The following is a 23,449-nucleotide window of genomic DNA, read 5'->3' as shown; positions in this document are numbered from 1 at the left end:
TAAATGACCATAAGTTTGAATAACAATACTTTACACATCCTGAGCCTCGTACTTATGTTTCTAGACCAAGGATTTTACACATGAATCGTGAGGCCTAGAGTGTATAATTAAATTTAGGCGCGATTTATGCAAAGGGTCTATAATCTTGGACTGAACTCATCATTTTGATCAGTCATAAACCGGATGAATAACCACACTTTAAGAAAAGAAAAAAAAAACAACAACAAAAAAAAACATCAGCGCGTGCACAAAGTTTCAATTTTATGTTCAAGCTCGATGATACAATGTACTGTAAAGTTCTACTTGAGTAATGAAATTCAACAGCTAAAATTGTAAACCAATTTAACTGTTCTAGTATTAATAGTGCTGGGTTCTGTAGGAAGATTCTACTCGGGATTCCTGTGAACCATTACCTAGCTGCAACGATAAACTATGTAACACTGATAAACATAACGTCTTCATAGAGGTTCCAGGGTAATTGATGGCAGCAGAGCTGCTGCTTGTGTACGTACCATCCAGAATAAAAATCCATTGCAAATCTACTCTGGAAAAGATATGGGATTCCTTGCCTCATGATGGGCCAAAATTGTTTTCACACTTTCTTCCGCTAGTGGAGAGAAAAAGGACCCACCTTCATCTGGCCCCTGCTTCCTTTGGAGCACCTCTTCATTAGCCTCCTTTGCAGATGCCCTTTAGGTGCGATGAGTGACAAGTACAATGAGTTTCTGCATAGAAGGCTTCCTCTCCATCGGCTTCTGCCTATGTGACATGATTTGTTTCTTAAAATCCCTTTGCAGGTTGCAAAATGTAGATGTAGGTGTAGATTCTGTAGATGCTATACCGTCCTTATAAACAGTGGGTCAAACTGGCTCTGAAAAGTATTTTTATTGGTGATTAACTAGGCTGACAGCACTATTACGGTGAAGTTCTGAAAAGTAGTTAAGACATTCAAGGCAAATTTCAATAGACAGTAATGCACAACTAAAGAATGAAAAATGGAGAGGATCTAGATAGGTGACTTCTCACTGAATATATTTATCTGCCATGAACTCGTTGGGTTCAAGAAGGAGGTGGTGATCTGTCATACGAGCGCAGAGTTTCGCTGATTGCCCCTCTAATAGTCAATAGGCCAATTTCGATATATTAAAATTCTTGCTTGTATTTCAGGCTTACGGGAATAAAACAAAAGTAATCGCATTGAGGTTGAGGGATGAATAATTAATTTCTTTTGTTTTATTCCGCTAGGCCTCAGAACAAAGTTAGAATTTTACTATATCCAAATTGGCCTATTCCCTCTATGACAAGTTCCTGCAAGGAATCATGGTTATTGTATTCATCAGAACAAATATCCAGTCCAAGATGATGAATACAGCTACCATGATTCCCTGCAGGCAGATCTCATTGAAGGAATTAATTGGCTCTTTGCCGTTAAAATTTGAAAGTTCTTGGGAAAAACAAATGCACCACATTTTTTCATTGTTCCCTTGAGTTTTTGAATAATTTAAGGCGTCACTTGTGTGGTCTTTAAGAGTGCACACCATGGCCATGAAAACATTGCACTCATGGTAAAAGACTCAAGGAAAATCTTCAGTCCCAACCGAGGAAGCGGGAGGAGGTTGAACACAGGGAAATACACAAATGCAAAGTCGGTCGCAGGCTTTCTATTTACATCTTCAAATAGATAGACGGTTTTCATTTGATGTCGAAAAGTCATTGGTTTTGCATCAAATACGCTACATGATTAACTGGCTTAAAAAACTCCCGCCACTTCATCCAATCAGAAGTAAAACCAAAACCAATCGTAATTCGTTCGCACTTGTTTTCCTGCGTTTCGTATCAGTGGCATGTAATTACTAGGAGTTTTGATTGGTTCACTGTACTGTCTGTATCCTTTGTGATTGGCCAGAGTGATTACTTTGGTTTTGGTTTTACGACACTCAATTGAACGCTATATAGAGACCAAAACAATCACAATTAGTTTTAACTGGACTGACTACAGCTGTCCCTGCGGCTAATGTGACAGTTAATGTTACGGGATCGTCGCGAAACCAATATTATCACGTATATTTTTCACGTTTTAAAGATTTCGGGCTCTAACAAAATATAACAAGACCAATATATTTTCTTACGACGACTTTTTTCTTCCGTGCAACATTAAGCCTATAACTATTGAAAATGATCGCTTTTTCGGAGATCCTGGTTCAAGCAGAAAATTCACTTTGCACAAGATGTCATATGGCCAAAACAAGTTTAAAATCAACAAATTATCTTTACTACCTTCAATGAATTTCTGTCATTCTATCGGACTAAGGCCCCTCGGTACTACGCCGGAGAAATTTGAAAACGCAGCTCTATTTCTACGGTTAGGCCTACCGTCAACACTAATCCGTCCCGAAAATGCTTTTTACAATAACTGCAGAAATTCTCGCGCTACTTGGCTAATTTTCATTGTCAATAAGCGGACAGACACATGAATTTATAATTTATGCCATGTAGTTTCGCAAAAAAACAAATTGACGGCGGTTTTTCATTCGTCTGTCCTGTTATTGACAATGAATTTCGATCCACAGCTACTTTGACAATGTTATGACGAGATTCATGATCAGTAACAGGACAGACGCATGAAAATCTGGGGTCAATTTGTTAACTTCACACCGGAGGAATTTGAAAACGCCGGCTTTGAGTTATAGTGTGGACGGAGAACATTTTGAGAACGAAGCTTTATCACGATAAAAATTTGATTTTTCTTACCGAGTTTACCTCAAACCCAAATCCAAAATGACCCCGCGGTGATTGTTGCGTCTTCAAATTTCGTTCAGTACTTATGTCAAAGATATTTCTTGCTGAATGACAGTAGTAGCTAATAGTTGTAAAAATAAGGTTAATTTAATATGAATAAACACTAATAACTGTTTTTTCAGCTTCCCGTTTTTTTGATAACGCCTAACTAAGGCTGGTTAACAAAGGTCCAAACTAATTTGCTTCATCTGAGCCAAGAAAGATGTTTTAGTATTTCCGAAGTTTGAAATATTTCCTTTAAAGGAAAAGACAATTATCAGAGAAAATTGCTTTGATGATACTTGAATTATGATACCTATGAACGTGGAAAGTATATCTTATAAATCTGTTATCACAAGCTTTATCCATAATGTCCGTGGTAACCCCCCAAAAGTAACGTTAAAAATTTGTGGCCGCTGATAGATTCCAAAAGTAGCGACCCCTGTCCCCCGTAAAGTAGCGAGGCCCCTCGTACCTCGAAAATAGCGAGACCAAGGTTCAACTGTAGATTTATTTTTCCAGTCAATAGTGAAGTGAAAGTAACGTAACGATAATAACGATAATTTCAACTCTACAACAAGGGAAGGTATCACTTATGCAGCTTATGCCATGATGCCAATTCGTGATTCATCAGTTCACGTTGCGCCGTATGAAAACAAATCTAAAACATAACCATAAAAAAATGCACCCAGTTTGGTCTTAAGAACAGTCCGTTCGCATTCAAAACAGGACGATATTCTATATGGAGCAAAACATATAGAATTCAGGGTGTCGAAAACAATCAAATGAAAAACGGGAAGGTAAAATTATAACACACGCAATATTTCAACGTAACATGTTAGACATACAACTGATCCTTTTCGAAAACTTGTTGCCCAAGTTTGGTCATCCGGTTGCAGTATGTTCCAAGATGTTAGATGGTGCAATACATTGGGATAGCAAAAGTTTCCATGCGCAAGAATGTTGCAATGTGTTGCGTTGAAATCTTGCGTACGTTTTGTAGGGTGCTTAATTTTACTGATTACATATTATTATTGTTCAGCCAAGGTAGAAGACCTCTACCTCGTCAGGTGTGAAGTTGTGAGTCCCAGCCAGGATTGTTTTCCTGTCTTGTACTCCACTTGGAACTGAGTAAGAGTTGCCAAAATATGTGTATGAACGAGTGTTACGATTTGCATTGTCAGAAATGTAGAAGTCAAACCAACCAAATACCGGACCGTAACTTGGGCTCCTGTAAATTGCTTGTGATGGGTTCGTCGGCAAGCTCTTGAATGGTCCAAGACCTTCTTTGTTGCGGAGTGAAAATATGAACGCATTGGAAGTGGCAGCGTTTCCAGCGCTGGACTCTAAAGAGGAACAATTAAAGTTGAATAAGAATTACAGTTTAAGCAAAGAAGCTTGACGACCAAGTCAGGACAAAAAACACTTTCGTATGCTCCGTCGATCCTGTATACAGTAATAATCTTTCATCTTAAGCAGTTCTGGAAGTTATTGTCGTTTTACAATTTCAGATTCAAATGATTAACCTTTTCCGTAATTCATGATAGACGAAATAAATTCCGAACATCATCCAGAAAAACCGGAATACTACTTTATTCACTTTTATATCCATAGTGATTTAGAACATAAACGGGCTAATAATCTTGCCATAATCATAAACAACGTTAAATTTTTGTCTGTGATATAGGATCATCTCGATCGTGATTGGTTCTCCGCGCGCCTATCTGTAACGTAATCGGCGCGCGATCACGTGGGTGTCCAATTACAGGTATCCAGTTACAACCAGTTGTAGCTACCTACCTGTAATTGGATGCCTTCACCATTCACACGTCAATAACGCGCGCTTCAATTTCTTTCTTTTTAATATTTCCTACAGTTATGGAAGGCGCTTCCCCCTTTTTCGGTCAAAAGAAGTTCTCAAAAGACTTTTTTATTTGGAAATTTTGTTATCGATACGATTAATGAGTAATTAGACCTCTTGTCGTACAATTCAGGGAGTAATCGTGCTCGTAATTTCACATCGGCCTCGCGCGTTTGTACGACACGAGATCCAATTACTGCACTCTTTATTTTTTTAGCGAATATGTTTTATAAGAAGAAGTTGGGAAGAAGTTAATTAGGCGAGTGCCAAGATATCAGGCTTTAACGGCCTGCAGGCTGGCTCCAAAATTACTGTAACACCACTCATTAGAACCTTGATTGCGGTCCGTGGATCTTTTACATTTACGAGTGTGAGGCTTTCTATGAAATAAGTTAAGAATTAACTAAAGCGGTAGTAAATTTTAGGTATCAGTGAGTAAAATAGATTCAAACTGTCCATACTAAACGCATTAGTTGTGTTAACAACTCTATGATTGTCTTTGTTTACAACATTTGTCCAACGTTGATCTTGGCGATCATCTTGGGAGAAGTGTTTCGGTTCGTAATGGGTGTGCACATCTGTGTCCACAATCGTTATTTATACATTTCAGTTGCGAAATCACTCCTATATGTCGAGACTTTCAAAACACAGTATGTGCTGCGTTTGCTTGAATGCAAACGAATTAAAAAGGGCGGTTGTTTAAAGAACATGCTTTTTTATCACTTTTAAGCCGTGGTTAGCTATAAGGTTTTTTCTGCAAGGGTGTTTGGCTTACAGTGTCCATGATGAAGTTGCTACGCACAAAATGTATCAGCCTTGAAAGAGAAAAATGTCCGTTTTCCTAATTGCAGAGAAACCCAGGTCATTGGGGATTTCACCAGGACCAGGAAAACGGTATTAAATTGTTTACCAAGGTGCCCTTCAGGGGGGTACATTTTGTAAGCCCGACAGTGCAATTCACTGTTTCTGTTTCAGTCACCTTCCCTTGCATGATTGTTTTTTTTCCCCATCCCAATCACTTTTCTAATGGTCCGTCCCTTAATAGCCTATAATTAAAGAAAACACATATGAAAATTTCTATTTACCCCAAGGTATGTCAGTGTATCCTCCAAACACGTACTGTCCCTTTTTGATGATGGTAACCGTGTTTCGTTTCCCATCACACCTGCTGTGAAAGGTACGGACAGCCCAGCCGTGAGTGGAAGCGCGGTAACACAGGACCCAACTAGGGTTGCTTCCAACAGCAGGTGTTAGGAATTCATGAAGGCGACTTTTATAAAATGAGTTTCCTGTTATAATCGCCGAATTTCTCCAGAAATCTGGAACTTCAAAAAGAAAAACAAAGACAGGTTTAGCAAAACTTTATATAGTCAACAAGAGACTGAACAGTTTCCGTAGATAAAACGTCTGAATGAGTACCAGGGTCTTAACAAAATCACTGCAACAGGTCAATAAGACCGCGTAATAGCCACTGTGGGAGTATTCATCAGCCTCTTATTGCATATTTTGCAGAAAAAAGACAATCAGACTGCCATAGATAAAAATAGATTAACTCGAGTTTGATAATAAGTTGATTAACACGTGATCAATACGCTTTAAGATGATTCCTTTGAATCTAAAGATCCTAATAAAAACTTGCAACATCAGCTAGAAACGGACAAAAGCCAAGGGTAAAGTAATAGTTGTGAACCGTAAACGACGAGGAAGGGGTAAATTAATTGATGTATGTTTTATAATTAAAGTTTACAACTTTAAGCGGCACTAAGTCTTATTTTTGTTCGCATGCTTTGTTCTCGAGGACACAATTAAATTGAATTTTACGAATACTGCCGGGTAATTTTACATTTCAGATAATTATTGACATAACATGCGTTAAAATTGGTTCACGCTACAATCAAGAAAATGATACATGGTTCACGACCACGCGGAAACGATTATGTATCTCTCTATTGAGCTTAATTCTGAGAAAATGGGGTTATTCTCCCAATGTGCGCGCGACAATTACACCACAAGGGTTCACAGCGCAATTCTAGGGTATCATCAGAAACCAAAGAACAAAAAATTATTTCTAGTAACAGCGCGAGTTTTTAAATCTCGATCTCTCCATAAGATGCCTGTTTTAGCGATCCTCTAATAGTAGTGATAACAAAGGCTACTTAAGTGGATCAGTGTAGCTAACAAATACGGGGAAGGCTAAACTGCCTGTCGACTTTCAGCTTAGCTGGGGAGTCTGCGTAGGTTACTGTTTTAGATGTTTCAGTCAGTGAAACAATACATAGTTAAAATAAACAATTCTTGGGTTTCACCCACGTGACCAATAGCTTAGCAACGGTTACCATCCGCCATCTTGGTGTCCCTCAAGCGTAAACAAAGCGTATCCAAAGAAGAGTTCATGCGAGAAAGAAGGGATGGTTTTAAGCGTTGTTGTTGGCTGTTCGAGCAAAAGTTGAAATCGTAGAGGCTCAGGGTTTTTCGTATACCTAAGATTATTTCAAATCAAGGGCAAGAACAGGAGGAACTCACTATTAGGAGGACAAACGAGTGGATATCTGCGGTGAGTCGCGGGGACGCTACAAACAAGAGAGTGATAGAGAGCGAACGAGTTTGTAGCAAACACTTCGCTCTGAAACTACCGGAACAGAACGGCTTTGGTTGATAAAGTGGTCAGCAAAAGGAACAATTAAACTTAAAGCTACTGCTTTAATTTTGCACTGGTCAAGTTTGGCATAAAGCTGATACATTTCCTCTTTCGAAGGCGCTGATGTGGGCTGCATGCGCTGAGGCGCCGGCTGATGCAGTCCCAGAACTAGAAGCTGTTGCATGGTTCGAGGCTTGCGGCTGTTGTAGATCCTGAATTTTCTGGTCTGGACTGAACTGCTCGGCTGTTTTGCTTGCGGGGTCAACCCCGATGACCGAGATCTTAATATCTTTCCTTTACTCGTCTCTCTAAGCTTTTGGGATACTCAGAAAGCACTGGGATACCTTTAGATGAATGCCCGGTGCTTTTATCGTTTTTTTTCCTGGAAATCCATGTAGTTGTCGAAATAATAGAGCGATAATAGAGAAGCTTCACTGTAGAAATGGACTATTACTAGCATAAATTTGACACCCGAAGGACACTAACATGGCGGACACTGATTTGATCAAAGCTTGTGACGTCACTTGAAACCCAAGAATATTAGTTCCTAGGTGTTGTCACACACTCGTTGCGCAGGTTATCTTACGCTAACAGATCCAAGCTTGTTAGTAACTTCACGATTAAGGACCAACGTCTTCAGGACTAAAGTGGGAGATATTATGGGACAAATGCGGTTTAGATCTATCTTCTTCGGTACTCACCTGGTTTGACATAATTCAAGGTTGTCAATGCACTAACAGATCCCAACTTATTGGTGGCTTTACACTGATAAGGACCAGTATCTTGAGGTTTAAAGTTGGAGATATTCAGTGTGCCATTGTTAACAGTGGTTCGACCTTGTGGTAACGGCACAAGTCCTCTTGACCAGACAACTGTCGGTTGTGGATAACCAAATACTCGACAGGAAAGAGAAGCTACTGAATTTCCTATTACTTTTACAACGCTGTCGGGAGTCTCGAGGAATTGTGGGGGAACTGGGCGAGAAAACAAAACATACAAATAAACGATTGTAACTATTAGAACATGTTAACATTTCTTATACTTCTTAGTTACTACGCCCGCGAGGATCGGTAAATTTAGCGGGCCTCATTCTATCGTTTCGAACCAGAGAAATACGCGTAGAGTATAAAAAAAAGTATCTTACTAGCGCCGTCTTCTTGGTCCATACTGTAAGTTACGCCTATTTTACGCTTGGGTCATAAATCGAGAGGGAAGAAACTTGTTCCGTTTCTTAACACGCGAACTTCGAACACAGCTAGTAAGGGGTATTTCCTTTCCTGAATTTAAAAGCGTGGCACAGAGATTTTTTTAAACGTGCTTTTCGATAGAAAACTACTACTAAGGTTACTAACCTCAGAGAAGAGACATACTGTAGTTTGACAAAGCCAGTTCTAACAGGGTTATCACATTTTCTTAAAAACTGGATCTTTGGTTAATGCAATTCAAGAGTTTTCATTGGCTTAGCCATCATGGGTTATGAGCCATTATGCCATGCTCTACAAATATGACAAGCGTACGCGTGATTTTTTTGGGTGTTGTTATCTTTTTTTAGTTTCATTTTCTATATTTTGGGAGCGTTTTTATGAAAACAATCATTCCACTCGCGCTTGTTGGATATCAGGTGATTATAGCCAACTCGGCGCTATGCGCCTCGTTGGCTATTTACTATCTCACATCTCACATCCAACGAAATAATAGCCCTTTTCACGGTTAAATTTTTTTTATTTGCATTACAATGTAATCCAACGTGGATGCGAGGCAATTTCCGGCTAAAACCACGAAATAGCCCGAAATTGCCTCACACATGCTACATTTTATTGTAATGCAAATGAGCAAAGTTAATCGTGAAAAGGGCTATTGACTCCTCCTGCCCTGTCAAGTCTCCCGTTTTGCGCTGGCGTCCAGTTCTGTCGCGAATGTATCCGCGCTTTGAACGATCGAATAAAAATACGAGAATAGAGGACTGTGAGCAGTCTAGTTGTTAGTCACTTTTACTGACTTTCTTTATTTTCCTTATTTTCGTCTCGTGTAATCTTGAATTTCTGACGAAAAGGCAGGTTATAGCTTGCCCCTTCCCCAATCAGTGCAACGTTGAAAGAACATTCAAGTTGATGTATGTAGGAGGAGGCAGTTCTAAGAGCTTATTTCATGTGATTATAAACGCCTTTTCGGACAAGTGTTTTAACAATTTCATTTGCAGGGCCGTACTTGCCAGAAAAAAATTGCACGGGCCCAGTAAAACGACAAACACTCGCAGAATTCGACATAGCAATTTACTTCGGTAGTATTGCATCGAGACTTGTAATCCGACTCTTCAAGCAACAGAAAAATACACACGCAACAAAAATCTCACACCCACACACACTCGCATATAATTTAAATGTTCCACAGTTTCTTGGGACGTCTGTTGCACGCCCATAACGTGTCCTGTATTTGTCGTCTTTGTCGGCTTCTACAAAAATTATGACTGAGACAATGTCCACGAAGAAATCGTGACCGAGGCAATGCCCACGTTTAAAGTCTTTCCCTTGGTATTAAAGGTGTTTATGATGATTATAAACAACAAAAAACGAAAAAGAAAGAGACTGAGGCAAGTGTCTCGGCTTGCCTGCTACTAGCTACGGCCTTGATATGATAGTATCTTTATATCCTGAATTGACGCTTCATTCTTTTAGTATAAAGCTTCTCCGTATCACACGGCATAGTGGACTTGAGATCAATAAAACTACAGGTAAGCTATGTGAGTGTTCAAATTTGTCGTCTGTAAATGTATAGCCAGTTGTAGGTCCTCGGTCATTAGGGACGATCGAAAAAGCGAACGGGATCTACTCGTCACCCGCCCGCTATTTTTCGTCCCCACTGATCGAGAGCCTAAAACGGGCTATACATTTATTACAGACGACAAATTTAAACTCTGACATAGTTTACATCTAGTTTTATTGTAACACAACCACACTGTGAGCGTGACAGATTTTAAGAGGAGAAAACTGCGACAACAAAGATAACAATTTGGACAACTTCAAACTATCATTAAAAGGGTGTGAGTAAATAAAAAACGCTAGCAACTAAATTCTAATAGACTAAAGGGCTGGAAATATTGCGCGGTGTATGATTACAGCGGAAGGGGAAGTCGTAGGTTAACTCAGAGTAAATAGACTGACAAAAGGACATCAAGAACTGTTTCAAAATGTTTTGGAAATATCTTAACTTGAATACATGGCAAACAAATAAATAAGTAACTAAATAAAAAAATAAAAAAATTGATAAATACGCAAGCAAGCAAAAGCATCGTTATTATTTGGGAGGTGTCTAAACGTACATATCAAGTAGGTAAAGTAAGTGAAAACTTTATTAATGTGTCAATGTATTTAGTTTTCACAACTTATTGCGGACACACACACAAATTAAAATTATTTACGAATAAGGAATAATAATAAAAATGTATATAAAATTAAAACATGTAGCATGTATAAATTGTACAATAAAACAATAGGTATATAAGAGGTAGTCTCTAAGAATAGCAAAGGTTACAGCAGCTATTGTTTATCCTCTCCATTACTTGGATGCACTTGCAAATTGATTTGGCCGCAATTAAAAATGCATGGAGATGGGACTCCATTGTTGAATTTGCAACATTAAACTAAACTTAACTTTTTCCTATTTGACGATAATGCAACACTTAGCAGCACTCTCCTTAGAGTATCGCTTGAAGCGTACGTGACGATCATAAAATTGATTACCTTGTACGAAAAGTTTCACAACCTTCTTAGCTTGTCCCAAGATATTTGTAGCCGTGCAAACGTAACTCCCCGAGTCATTGTAACCAGTACTCTTGATCTGTAGCTTATTGCCTTGGACGTCCTTATTCACCAGTTCTGTTCCACTTATTTTATTCCAGGATACGTTAGGCTTTGGATTACCATCAGCTGAGCAGGAAAACGTGGCAGTCTGGTACTGAGTTACAGTGAGTGAGGCAGGAGATACAGTCACTTCTGGAGCAGATATCGACTCCCCTGCATCACCCTTAGGTCCCGGATGTCCAGGAGCTCCTGAAATATTTAATGAAGGAAACAAAATTAATGATTCGTCGTAAACAATGGCAGACGTTTAAAGCTAAACTTAGGCTTTAATGTATAGAAAAAGTGTAACAGTAATTTGAATCGCGAAGTTTCATTTGTCCCTTAACCTTTTTCTTTCTCGTTGTCATTTCCTTGAAGTATAAGTTGTTAACTTACAGCACGACTTATGATTACATACATGGCACTGACACAACGATCATTTGATTTGTTCTGTGCTAGTTCTTTGTGTACTAATTTTCTTCTTCAAATGACACAGTCTGAAATAAGTTATAGTCTTTTGTTAGACCGCACGCCATAAAAAGTCAAGAAGCAAAGAACACAGCAATTTGGCTAATTTTTAGTCGCTTTTGATTGAATCCATCCAGGATTTTGAATTGAATTACGACTTTATCCAAAACTATTTGAGGGGTTTGTATTTTTATAATTGTTTTTCTGATGTTTTAAATCAACTTTTGAAATCCGACATGGTGTATCCAAGATGGTGGACATATGGTGACCTAGGGGTCTCTTAGGTGTGATATGACTACACGATTGACACGTTATTCAACATGTTTTTATCCTTTATCCCTGACCATGTTAATTTGATCACAACTGAAGACTTTCAGAGACAAAAAACAAAAACACAAAAGCTCCTAATAGCGTTAAAAATAAACCTCTATTTAAAACATATTTCTCTTATTTTCTAGTTTTTGTTTTGACTAAGGACTAACGAGCTCTCCTTTAGAACAGAGCATCAGGGGACAGGTCACGTGACTTAATCTTAAATACCTCTTTCGCCCTTGATTCCAGTACTTCCTTTTGGTCCTCGTTCACCTCGAGATCCTTCGATCCCCTTTGGTCCGGGGGGACCTGCCACGCACACTTTGTTAGGAGAGAGACAGTAAGACACCACAGATTCCTTAACAATGGAGGTTACATACTTCTTGATTAAGTCACTCATTTCTTGAATGCCATCAGGATACTGGCGGTTGGGTTTTAAGCTGCGTCGTGAAATGTGAGCGTTGGACTTTATGTCTATAGAAAAATGAAATGTTTGCATTTATGTCTGATTACCTACGAGAAACTGATTCGCACATGAAACGGTGAGAGGGAGGAGAGGGTTGGCAAATTGCTTTGTTACGTTTGTAGAAGCGAAACACATTGGATGCTTATTGACTTAGAATGAGTGGTTGTAAAGAGTCGAAAGTTATCACCCTAGCCTGACAGAATACAAAATAGAATGCTCAAAACTTATTCGCCTCGCTTAAAAACTGCAGTTTTCAAAATCTTTAACTGTATCTTCGCCGAGAGTTTTTCCCAGTAGCTGGTGAGAGGGCACTATAACTCCCCCATAATTCAAATTAGAAGAGAAACGAGATCCGTCATATTAAAGAAGAATTTGCATAAACAGTTGTCTGCTGTACTCAATAAGGACAATGACAGACTGAAACTTAACTAAACAATTAATCAACATAAAACAGGATTTCCAATTTTCACCGTTAACTGACGGCTACAAAATGGATCGGTATATAAAAGGCTGTCCAATTATCAGCAGTATTACAGCTGTTCATCTATCCATTGCTGCATGGATTACAGACGTGTGAGTAAGATGTATGGGTTATTGACCAAGTGTTAGGTCAAGATGGCTGGATATTGGCCAAGTTCTTTTTTGCGTGTTTATGGACCGACACGGAGTCGAGGTCCATAAACTCGCAAAAAAAGAACGACGCCAATATCCAGCCATCTTGACCGAACAAGCTTGCTCAATAAAGGATTTATTACATGGCTTTCGGGGAAATTTTTCTTGCGGGATACGGCGGGAAGTCCCGAGCGGGCAAGATAGCTCCATCTCTCCCGCTCGGGTAGCCAATAAGAGCGCAGGATTTGATTCATCTTGCCCGCTCACGGAGCTGGCCATATAATAAAGAATGTTGTCGAGGAAAAGGTTGCTGTTATTCATCGTGGTAGATGCAATAATAAAGTGTATTATCGTTTGTCTCACGATGTAGTCACTTGAGATGTAGATCGCGACGTTTCGACTGCTTACTGCTAGTCTTCTTCAGGCGATAAGGTCGACTGATTGCACGGTACCATTTATATCACAAAGGTCGGCTGTGATTGTCGCATTTCGATCCTCCTGTTGTTCCATTGTTCCGGCGAGTAGCTGTTCCCTCAGTGGTCCGCTGTTGTACCGTTCTCCTGTTGTTGTGATTCTTGATCGTGGTCATCCATGCTTCAGGAATTTCAATTCCACTATCCCTGTTGATGTTATTAGGGTGAAGTCTTATGTGAGTAGTTTCCTTGACCCTACGTGTGTAGCAGTGAGGATCTCGATCAATAAACTGGACCTCATTCCAGATAGGATAGTGGCCGGTCTCGTGGGTGTGTTCAGAAACGGCGGAGGTCTGGGTACGGGCGAGTCGTATATCCCTGTCGTGTTCTTTGATCCTTTCCTGCATAGATCTCCCTGTTTCCCCGATGTAGACTTTGCCGCACTCACAGGGAATCCTGTAGACAACACCAACTTGTTTAGCCGGGTTGACGGTGTCCTTTGGTCGCACTAAGTGTGACCGAATGTCGTGTCGGACTTGAAGACGGTGCGAATGCGTTGTTGTTCTAGGCAGCGGCGGAGAGACTCCGAAACTCCTTGGACATAAGGTAAAACGGTGCTGGATTTAAATTCCGCGACGGGCTCTCTTCTTGGGGTTGTTCGTGCCTTTATGATCTTCTGTACAAAAGAAGAGGGATATCCGTTAGAAACAAGCACAGATGACAGATGTTTCTTCTCTCCAACGATTACTGATGGTTTGGTCACGAGAGGTTTAGCCCGGTCGTACAGACACTTCACAATACCGCGCTTTACTGACTGAGGGTGCTGTGAATCATACTCTAGGTACTGATCAGTATGTGTTGGTTTCCTGAAGACACCAGTGGTGAGGCGGCCATCGGGTTCTCTATAAACTGACGTGTCGAGAAAGGCAATCTTGCTATTATTCTCGATCTCCATGGTGAAACGGATTGATGGTTGTCGACTGTTTAGGTGTTGCAGGAAGTCGTCAACTCTATCCCGATCCAGGATGGTGAAAGTATCATCTACGTAGCGTTTCCAGATCTTAGGCTTGCAAGGTGCGGACTCTATTGCTTGTTCTTCAAATATCTCCATGTAGAGATTAGCAATAACTGCTGATACAGGGCTCCCCATGGCTGCGCCGTCTCGTTGTTCCTAGCTTATGATTCAGGGCATCCTCAGTCAGTAAAGCGCGGTATTGTGAAGTGTCTGTACGACCGGGCTAAACCTCTCGTGACCAAACCATCAGTAATCGTTGGAGAGAAGAAACATCTGTCATCTGTACTTGTTTCTAACGGATATCCCTCCTCTTTTGTACAGAAGATCATAAAGGCACGAACAACCCCAAGAAGAGAGCCCGTCGCGGAATTTAAATCCACCGCCGTTTTACCTTATGTCCAAGGAGTTTCGGAGTCTCTCCGCCGCTGCCTAGAACAACAACGCATTCGCACCGTCTTCAAGTCCGACACGACATTCGGTCACACTTAGTGCGACCAAAGGACACCGTCAACCCGGCTAAACAAGTTGGTGTTGTCTACAGGATTCCCTGTGAGTGCGGCAAAGTCTACATCGGGGAAACAGGGAGATCTATGCAGGAAAGGATCAAAGAACACGACAGGGATATACGACTCGCCCGTACCCAGACCTCCGCCGTTTCTGAACACACCCACGAGACCGGCCACTATCCTATCTGGAATGAGGTCCAGTTTATTGATCGAGATCCTCACTGCTACACACGTAGGGTCAAGGAAGCTATTCACATAAGACTTCACCCTAATAACATCAACAGGGATAGTGGAATTGAAATTCCTGAAGCATGGATGACCACGATCAAGAATCACAACAACAGGAGAACGGTACAACAGCGGACCACTGAGGGAACAGCTACTCGCCGGAACAATGGAACAACAGGAGGATCGAAATGCGACAATCACAGCCGACCTTTGTGATATAAATGGTACCGTGCAATCAGTCGACCTTATCGCCTGAAGAAGACTAGCAGTAAGCAGTCGAAACGTCGCGATCTACATCTCAAGTGACTACATCGTGAGACAAACGATAATACACTTTATTATTATAAAGAATGTTATTACAGTTTAATTTGTAAGTTAGCTATATTATAGTACTCCTATTGTATTGTAGGCAATAACATGCATGTACTCATTACGAGAACACTAAAAAAAAATTGTTGCTGTTAAATTGGTTGTTAAATTAGGTGGTCCCCCTCTTTACAGCGATTCCTGTCAAGAAAGCTTGCTCCTATATTCGCGACAAACTCAATAATGACAGTATATTATCCTCCACAACTAATCTCAACACTGATGACATAATCTCCCTTTCGGAATTTGTTGTTTCTAACAACTATTCTGTTCACAAGGATTGTTTCTACAAAAAAAAGCCACGACACCTTCTCATCATCAAGAAAGACGCCCTCTGACTCTTTGAATCCAATTGACCCTAAGATCTCTTTCTCGATTGAAACCGAAAGTAATGGATAAATCTAGTTTTTGGACACCTTGATCACCCGGATTAATGGAATAATTTCTATTCAAGTTTACAGAAAACCGACACATAATGACTGTTTCCCACCATGACTAGAAGCACAAAACCGGTACAGCTTATCGGGCTCCCAACCTCCCAAGTACAACTGAAGCAAAATATAATGAACTTAAATATGGTACTCGTGCTTTGGAAGAAAATGGTTTCCACGGGTCGGTACAAAACGTGAACCCCTCAATCTGGACCCCCTACTGGATCCCCTTCTGGACCCGCTCCTAGTTTAATTATTTAAATCAGGAGCCCGTATTTTTTGGAAGAAAAAAGAGGGAGACCAGATGGGGGTCCAGAATGGGGTCCAGAATGGGGTCCAGATTGAGGGGTCCACGTTTTGTACCGACCCACGGTTACCCCCTGTCGATCATTACCAACATCTTAAAGAATAAACCTGCCGTGGAAAACATTCTTTGCCCAGAAGAATTAGTCGGCAGATCTGTTTCCAGACCTTACAGAAAACCACAGCAAGAATTCCCTTCGCCGAAATTCAGGCCACCGCCTGCTGCAGTGACTGTACTTGGAGTTATATTATGGTTTAACGGCCATCAAATCGACTTCGACAACGCCGCTCAGGCTAGAGTAAGTGAACAACGCTAGAGTATGTGACAAGGGCGATTATCGTGTGCCAGTCCTGGCACACTGCCATGACTAATGAGGCGGACAATAATTCTAGACTACTAACAATAGAATTAGTCTCTTTTCATTATCCAAATTCCCTTTTGCGGTCACCACTTAAATGATACATTTCTATTATGTATTTTTTCACTCTTTTCACTGTATGTATTCATTCATTCGCGTCTTTCTGATCATTCGTCAAAAGCTGCAGGTTGAAAGCCGAAAGCTTATTTTAATCTAAATTTTCAACTAGAGATCGTTTTAATTGTTTTAATAAATTGTTTTTTTTGCTAGTCACACTGGGTTTATTAACGTCTATTTGGTTTAAGACCGCTGGCAGCCGGTCTTTTCTCCTTGGGTCAGACGAGTGTTTGTTCGTGAACATGAACGCATTGGTGAGGTGCATGGACTGCCAGCAGTCTAATTTAGATGACAATAGGGAGTTTAAGGAAATCACTACGGCTGGTGTATACTACAGCTGCCGTGACTGAAAAGGTCTGGGGAGAGTACGTCTCGGTGGTCTGCCAAATTTTATGTTTAGCGAGTAAAGCGAAATACAAAGATGAAAGAAACATCGGCTAAGGAGTTTAAAATCTCTTTTATTTAGTTTCTCACAACCAAATGGCTTCGCTCAAAGGACGATGGCCGTTATTCGCCTTCCTAGGACGAACAGATTATTACTGAGCGAAAGCGAATACCATAACAATTTGATGAATGAAATATATAATTTCAGGGACAAATATCTCAAAGAATATCGATTGAAGAGCACAAATATATCAATAGTCAAAGAAGCAAAATAGCATCGTATAGTTATCCAGATATAAAACATCTTCACTAAACCCTCAAAGCAAACTTAACCGAAGAAAAACAACCTCGTGCTGAACACGAATATTTCACTTGACTCACTTCGCCATTCCAACTCCTTTGTCAAAACTTATCGTCAATTCAGGATACGGATTTACAAGCTTATGAGAGGCAAGCTTGACGCAATCTTTGACTTGAATTGAGTTTCAAGGATATAGTATCCAATGGAATTCTTAAAATGCCGAGATGTCTGTTGAAAAGGGCCAGAGAAGCGAAATAAACCCGACGTAGTAGCCGCTACGGCAAAACATCCCGACTCACGTAGTCAGATTTCACACTACGGCTGGATGCAACCGACGTACATGCGCACTGACCGCACTGTCTCATTTTGGGGGAAATTTACTTCCGGTAGCCGTATCAGCGCCAGCCGTAGCGATTTGCTTAAAGTCCCTAATCTTGTAGCTGCGGTCAACAACAGTCTTTGAGGTAATATCTGTATTAAATTAGTCTTCAGATTGTAGATCAAATCTATTTACTCTGGAACTATGAAACGTGAGTTGATTTTCTATTTGTTCTTGTGTTTCGTAAAATCAATGCAGTTTTGTCTGTTTCAGTTCATGAAACAAAATACGGGGGTCACTAGTCGTTTGAATGTCTCCATTTCAATAAAAAAGTGAAAAGGTCAGTCACTGGATTCAAATCCTAACTTCTGTGATTTTAAACATCAACGTTTGGTAACCTTTTAATGCCGGCAAAACGCGCCAAAATGGACAAATTGAATTACCAACCCATCCAGGCCGAGCTGATACAAAATATAACACCACTGAAACGCTCTCCAAACTAAATAAAATGATTCTCTTGTTGCGATGCGAAACTTTGCTTGCTTGAATTTCTAACTGTATTCTCTGCTGAAAGCATTACATACAGGGAAGACAAAAACCTTCAGCTTTCGTTTTCATCGACACCGTTAATAAGCATTGCATCAACCTCGTTGTTACCGTGAAAAACGTGCAAGCTCTGAGACAATAGATACCTTGTTCATCGGAAGGGGTCCGATAACAAGACGGGATTTACTTTCTTTAAACTTTTGTTTGAATATTTCTTCTTTCATCACTTACCACTGACAGCATGAAAGTTCTCTTTCACACGAGCTTGATGAGAAGCTTTCTGTTCTTTCAGAGCATCTTTGATTTGTTGAATTTCCATAGTGAATTTTAAATCCATCATTTTCGTGTCATCGACGAGTGTCTGCATTCTCATGAACAGTACCATCGTCAACAGAATTGCGCTAACAGATAAAATCGAGGAAGCCTTGTGAAGATTCCCGCTACGTTTCTCTATTAACATTATTTTCGCATCTTTAGCGCAGCCATCCATAGCTCTTTGATGTTGAATTGTGAAGTGAGATGTGAAGCAATCGAATTTAGCTGAACACTCGCGAAAACTATACGTGATCTGAACAACATCCAGACTGGCAAGTAAATAATGAATATCTGGAGTATTGCATTACGGAAAAAATGCCAATCAAGAAAAGATCGAGTTATGAGGGCTTCCGTGTGAAGTTATTAGGTGCTGGGAACAAGCGTTTGAATCAACAGACCCCTTCAGGTTCTAGGGGGCATTATGGGTAATCAGGTCAAGATTGTAAAGAAACAAGGCGGCAAAAGACACGTTTTTCTTCATATTTCCGCTCTGAGTTTATTTTTCGAGAAGAAACTTTTGCTGTAAATAGAGAAACCCCTTTTTCTACGTTTACTAGCGTTTTTGAGTCGATTGAACTAGGTACTACCCTACTTCTCAGAGTATCGGAGATGTTATTTTTGTGGCTTGAGCGGCTAAGACTTGATCAAATTATTCGGTTTTAATGGTAAAAAAATTCCTACGCCCTCAACAATCACTCAATCGGCTCAAAAACGCTGGTACAACTAGAAAAGGGGTTTCTCCATCTACAGTATATGTTTTGTCTCCAAATGTGAAATCAGAACGGAAAGATAAAGAAAAACGTATGTTTTACAGCTTTACTTCTTTGTAAATTAATTTGCACGGATCACCCATAATGCCCCTTAGAGTGTGAAGGTGTCCGATACTCATTAAGAGATTTCTATTTTGTGTAGTTGGGAAAAAAATAATTTTCCGGAAAATGCCACTAAAATGCTCGAAAAAATGCAACATAATGTACAAAAGCTTAACTGCAGCCTAATTCTGAAGCCATGTTTTCTTTACTATATTTGACGTTTTAGATTTTCCAAGTCGATAGTAGTACAGTCACAGTTCCGTCAGTTTGGATTTTAATGTGCTCCAGTCGTCCTTGGTACTTAACATATCCACCGCAGAATTCTTCATTCACTGTTAACACCAAAGCGGAAATCAAGATCCTTTGCATAAATGGGGCCAAACTTTGAATAACAATACCTTACACATCCTTAGCCTCGTACTGATGTTGTCAGACAAAGCATTTTGCACAGGATTGTGAGGCTTACAATGTATAAATTAATTAAATTTAGCAGTTATTTATGCAAAGGGTCTATACACTTGGACTGAACTCATTATTTCAGTCTTACAGCGGATAAATAACCACACTTAAAAAAAAAAAAAAATTGATAAAAAATGAAACGGCGGCCGCACAAAGTTTTAATTTCATGTTCAAGCTCAATGACACAATGTAGTTAAAGTTCTACTCGAGCAATGAAGTTCAACAACTAAAACTGTCAACCAATTTAACTGTTCTCGTATTAATAGTGCTGGGTTCTGTTAGAAGGTTTGTTGAAGCATAACTTAATATGTGGATTGATCAGTAACATCAAAATCGTCATTTAGCTTAACAACAACGTCGGTGGGTGCGCAAACGCGGTAACCAATTCTTAAAGAGTCACTCGAAATGCGTTAACTAGAAAAAAGTAGAGAACTCATTGGCGGATCTAGGGGAGGGCCCGGGGGGCCCGCCCCCCTTACTTTGGGTAAAAAAAGACGAAATTACTGATGGAAGAAAAGCCGGCGGGGCAAGCAAAATAAAACCGCCCCCCCCCCCCCCCCCCGCTCCCCGTCTTAATTCAAGGTCTGGATCCGCTACTGGAACGTAAATAGTCAAATAATGATGCAAACATTGCCCCCAGCCCATTAGAAAGTACACTACGTGTCTTCTGATCATCTGATCTTATCACTAAGATCAATAAGACTTTAATCGTCGCTTTAGACTGAGTGGCTAGTCGCCTAAGGTCTTCTACATTGTGATAATTTATATACTATGGGTCCCTTCGTTACTCAACAACTGCCTGAATAATAACAACAAACTGGAATTCTGGAAATCTGAAAATAAAAAGCTGTTAAAACTAGAATTTAGTTAGCTTAGCAGCATCACCTGGGAGTGCAAAAAGCATTCTGTCAGCTTCACAGCTGTAGCTTTTGAAAACATTATGTCGGGGGTACCAAGACTGATGAAATTATAATGGCATAGTGATGATACCAAGGTAATAAATAACACAGGACAAGTACACGGTGGATTGCAAAAGCGTGGGAAGCAGAGAAACATAAATACCCATGGCTTATCAAATGGTAATACACTATCACAACCCAAGTGACAAAATTTAATTTTTAAAATCCTTCACAGCTCAAAGCATGTAATAAAAACAGCAAGAAGAATAGTTACGTAGCATTTGTTTGATTCTTTTAACAAACTGAGTTGCTATACAGTTCTCCTGGCAAAATAGCCACTGTCCATATTTAAGCTGAACGTCTATAAACGATGTTTCTTTCACAATGAACGTCGTAGCTAATCTAGAAATAAGGTTCTTTGAAGGCGAATAAACACTATTAAGTACTTTTTTCAGCTTCACGCTTTTTGATAACGTCTTACCGGCAAAGTCTGGTTTGAAAGGTCGAAGCCAATGAGTTTGCGTCATCGAAACTACGAAGCCTGTTTGTTTCCGAAGGCTCTAATGTTGCATTTGGATAAAAAGTTAACATGAATTATCAAAGGAAATTGTCTTACACATCAATTAGTTATGGTACATAACAAAGTGGAAAGTATTTCTCACAAATCAAGAATCATACATCTATTATTTCTCATAAATCTTGCACAGTACCTCATAAATCAAGCCTTAGAAAACAATTGCAGAGCGGCTTTTTGTATATAAACTACTTTCTATATATATATATATAGTTCAAACAGATGATTCACGATGTCCAGAATAATATTGCCAATCAGAAAGCTTCCGACACTTTTATTTAGGACTCACCATATTCGCGAAAAGGTGAGTCACTGGCGAGCAGAAGAGACCAGCCTTGGAATGGCTGAACAGACACCTTCTTGTTATCGTCAGTGTAAAGAGTGAAGCCCAGCATTCCTGCCACAACAGCGGCAGTGTCTTTCACACCAGACGGGTTTTTGAGGTCGATTGGCACACTTACCAGGCCACTTGTCATCTCATCGATATCCATGGCACGTTTTTTTCCCTCCAAAAACTCGGTGATCCATCCTCTATAATGGTACTCGCCAGGGACGAAATACATACCTGATGCGTACACATTCTCGTAGCTCATAATATGGCTCCACCATTCGCTAACCGCGCTGCCCTTGTAAGTAGCCAGCAGGTTGCTGAAAACTTTTTCGACAACATCCCACCACTCTGACGGCAAATCGAGATCATTCTCAATGGGCTCCAGCAGTGTCCGCAGTACCTTCAGTTTGGATTTTAATTTGCTCCAGTCGTCTTCAGTACCTAGCATCTCTACTGCAGGGATTCCACATCCACACTTCATACCAAAGCTGAAATACTCTTGGACTGAAGTCATCATTGTGATCTGCGAAACAATCTTCTGCACTGCAGTTGTGGTGCTGAAATCTGCCGTCATGCCATCCACGAACTCAGGCACTCTGATGTTCTCTTGTACTCCCGTCGATATTTGATCAAAGAACCAGCTGTAGTCGACAGTATAGATGCTTGTATCGGGCACTACTACCTCGATGGTTTTCTTTCCTTCGTGATCAACGAACATCTTACGAACGGACTCTTTCTTGGCGTTTCTGTCGATGGCAGAGGCGACTCGTTTAATGACACAGAACCACCAGTCATCTGGAGAGGTTCGAAGTTTCCAGTGGTTATTGTATGCCGTCAAAACGGCGGCAAACAAACCACAGTTTCCAATGGAATAAATTGCCTCCTCGGATCCTACAGCAGTAACTACTTGTTTTGACACAGGGAGTACTGGAGGTTTTTTCACTTTAGCGCTGTTCTGCTTCCTTAGCTCATCGATGTGAAACTTGGTACGAAAGGCGTATTTGTCAATCAATTGCTTGGCTTGGCTTGGCGAAAGCTTGGAGTCGTCGAACTTAGATGGAACCAGGCTGCTATCAAGGGATATGCATTTGATATCCAATCCATGTTCCTGTTGAGTACTAATGGCAGACGACTTGAAACGGTCGCCATTTTCCATTCTGTATGCAGTCAAATTTACGAAAACTATACAATTCTTTGGCGGACAAATGAGCACACTTTAACTAGTATCGGCAGGTGTGCAAATGCTATGATTTAGTGTCCTCGCTTTCTTGAATGATAACCAATGAACTTTAAGTACTAAAATTATCAACCAATCTTGGCCGTTTTCCCAATGATAAACCGTTTCGAGCTCCACTGACCTTGAACAGGCCTTAAAACTTCCTGTTTACAGTTTTATGTCGCCCCAATATCAAGACATTGTTTAAAATGTAAGACATTGAATTATTAGACAAGATAAATGTCTGCGTCAATCGCTTTGCGTTTGTCGCACGCTATTCTAAAACCTTACTAGCTCTGAAAATTGAAAAAAAATCATATTCACCCCGGCACTGACGATGCGTAAATATCATATCAGCTCACTCAAATTGACACTAATCCAGTTAAAACTAGATCTTTATTGAAGCATAACTGCACGTACGAACCCGCAAGAACAAAAGCGTCTATTTTTGAGATAGGATTAAAAACGTGGAATTGAAAGCCGCCCTAGTACTTCCTTATGCAAACGTGGTTCAAGAGAAATGAAGCGCATGTCGATTAAAGACGTTTACACATGTAGCAGACGTTTTTTCTAGCAAACGC

At 40.2% G+C, this 23,449-nt stretch overlaps 2 protein-coding genes across 4 annotated transcripts; both read right to left on the bottom strand.

The window, feature by feature from the left end:
* Positions 1–1,645: 1,645 nt before the first annotated feature.
* On the bottom strand, positions 1,646–18,874 carry LOC149110785 (neural cell adhesion molecule L1-like protein). 3 transcript variants are annotated; one of them, XM_089291167.1, is made up of 6 exons: positions 18,494–18,874; positions 12,125–12,370; positions 11,018–11,326; positions 7,979–8,251; positions 5,725–5,958; positions 1,646–4,124 (listed from the first exon to the last, which is right to left on the bottom strand). In XM_089291167.1, exons 1-6 carry the CDS (start codon positions 18,750–18,752, stop codon positions 3,817–3,819), a joined length of 1,629 nt encoding a protein of 542 aa, XP_089147293.1. In that variant the 5' UTR covers positions 18,753–18,874; the 3' UTR covers positions 1,646–3,816. The 3 variants fall into 3 exon arrangements, with proteins under 3 accessions (XP_089147293.1, XP_089147292.1, XP_089147294.1); XM_089291166.1 differs by having other exon boundaries at positions 5,725–5,964; positions 18,494–18,872; XM_089291168.1 differs by lacking the exon at positions 7,979–8,251 and having other exon boundaries at positions 5,725–5,964; positions 18,494–18,872.
* Positions 18,875–20,945: 2,071 nt separating this feature from the next.
* On the bottom strand, positions 20,946–23,140 carry LOC149110784 (uncharacterized). The gene has a single exon (XM_089291190.1). The coding sequence runs from the start codon at positions 22,806–22,808 to the stop codon at positions 21,600–21,602; it is 1,209 nt and encodes a 402-aa protein (XP_089147316.1). The 5' UTR covers positions 22,809–23,140; the 3' UTR covers positions 20,946–21,599.
* Positions 23,141–23,449: the final 309 nt, after the last annotated feature.

The sequence above is a fragment of the Orbicella faveolata genome, unplaced genomic scaffold, assembly GCF_042242905.1.
Source record: "Orbicella faveolata isolate gen_17 unplaced genomic scaffold, um_ofav_v1 contig_24, whole genome shotgun sequence".
NCBI classification, from domain to species: Eukaryota; Metazoa; Cnidaria; class Anthozoa; order Scleractinia; family Merulinidae; genus Orbicella; species Orbicella faveolata.
Note: the sequence above shows the minus strand (reverse complement) of the source record. Positions and strands in the feature narration are given on the sequence as shown.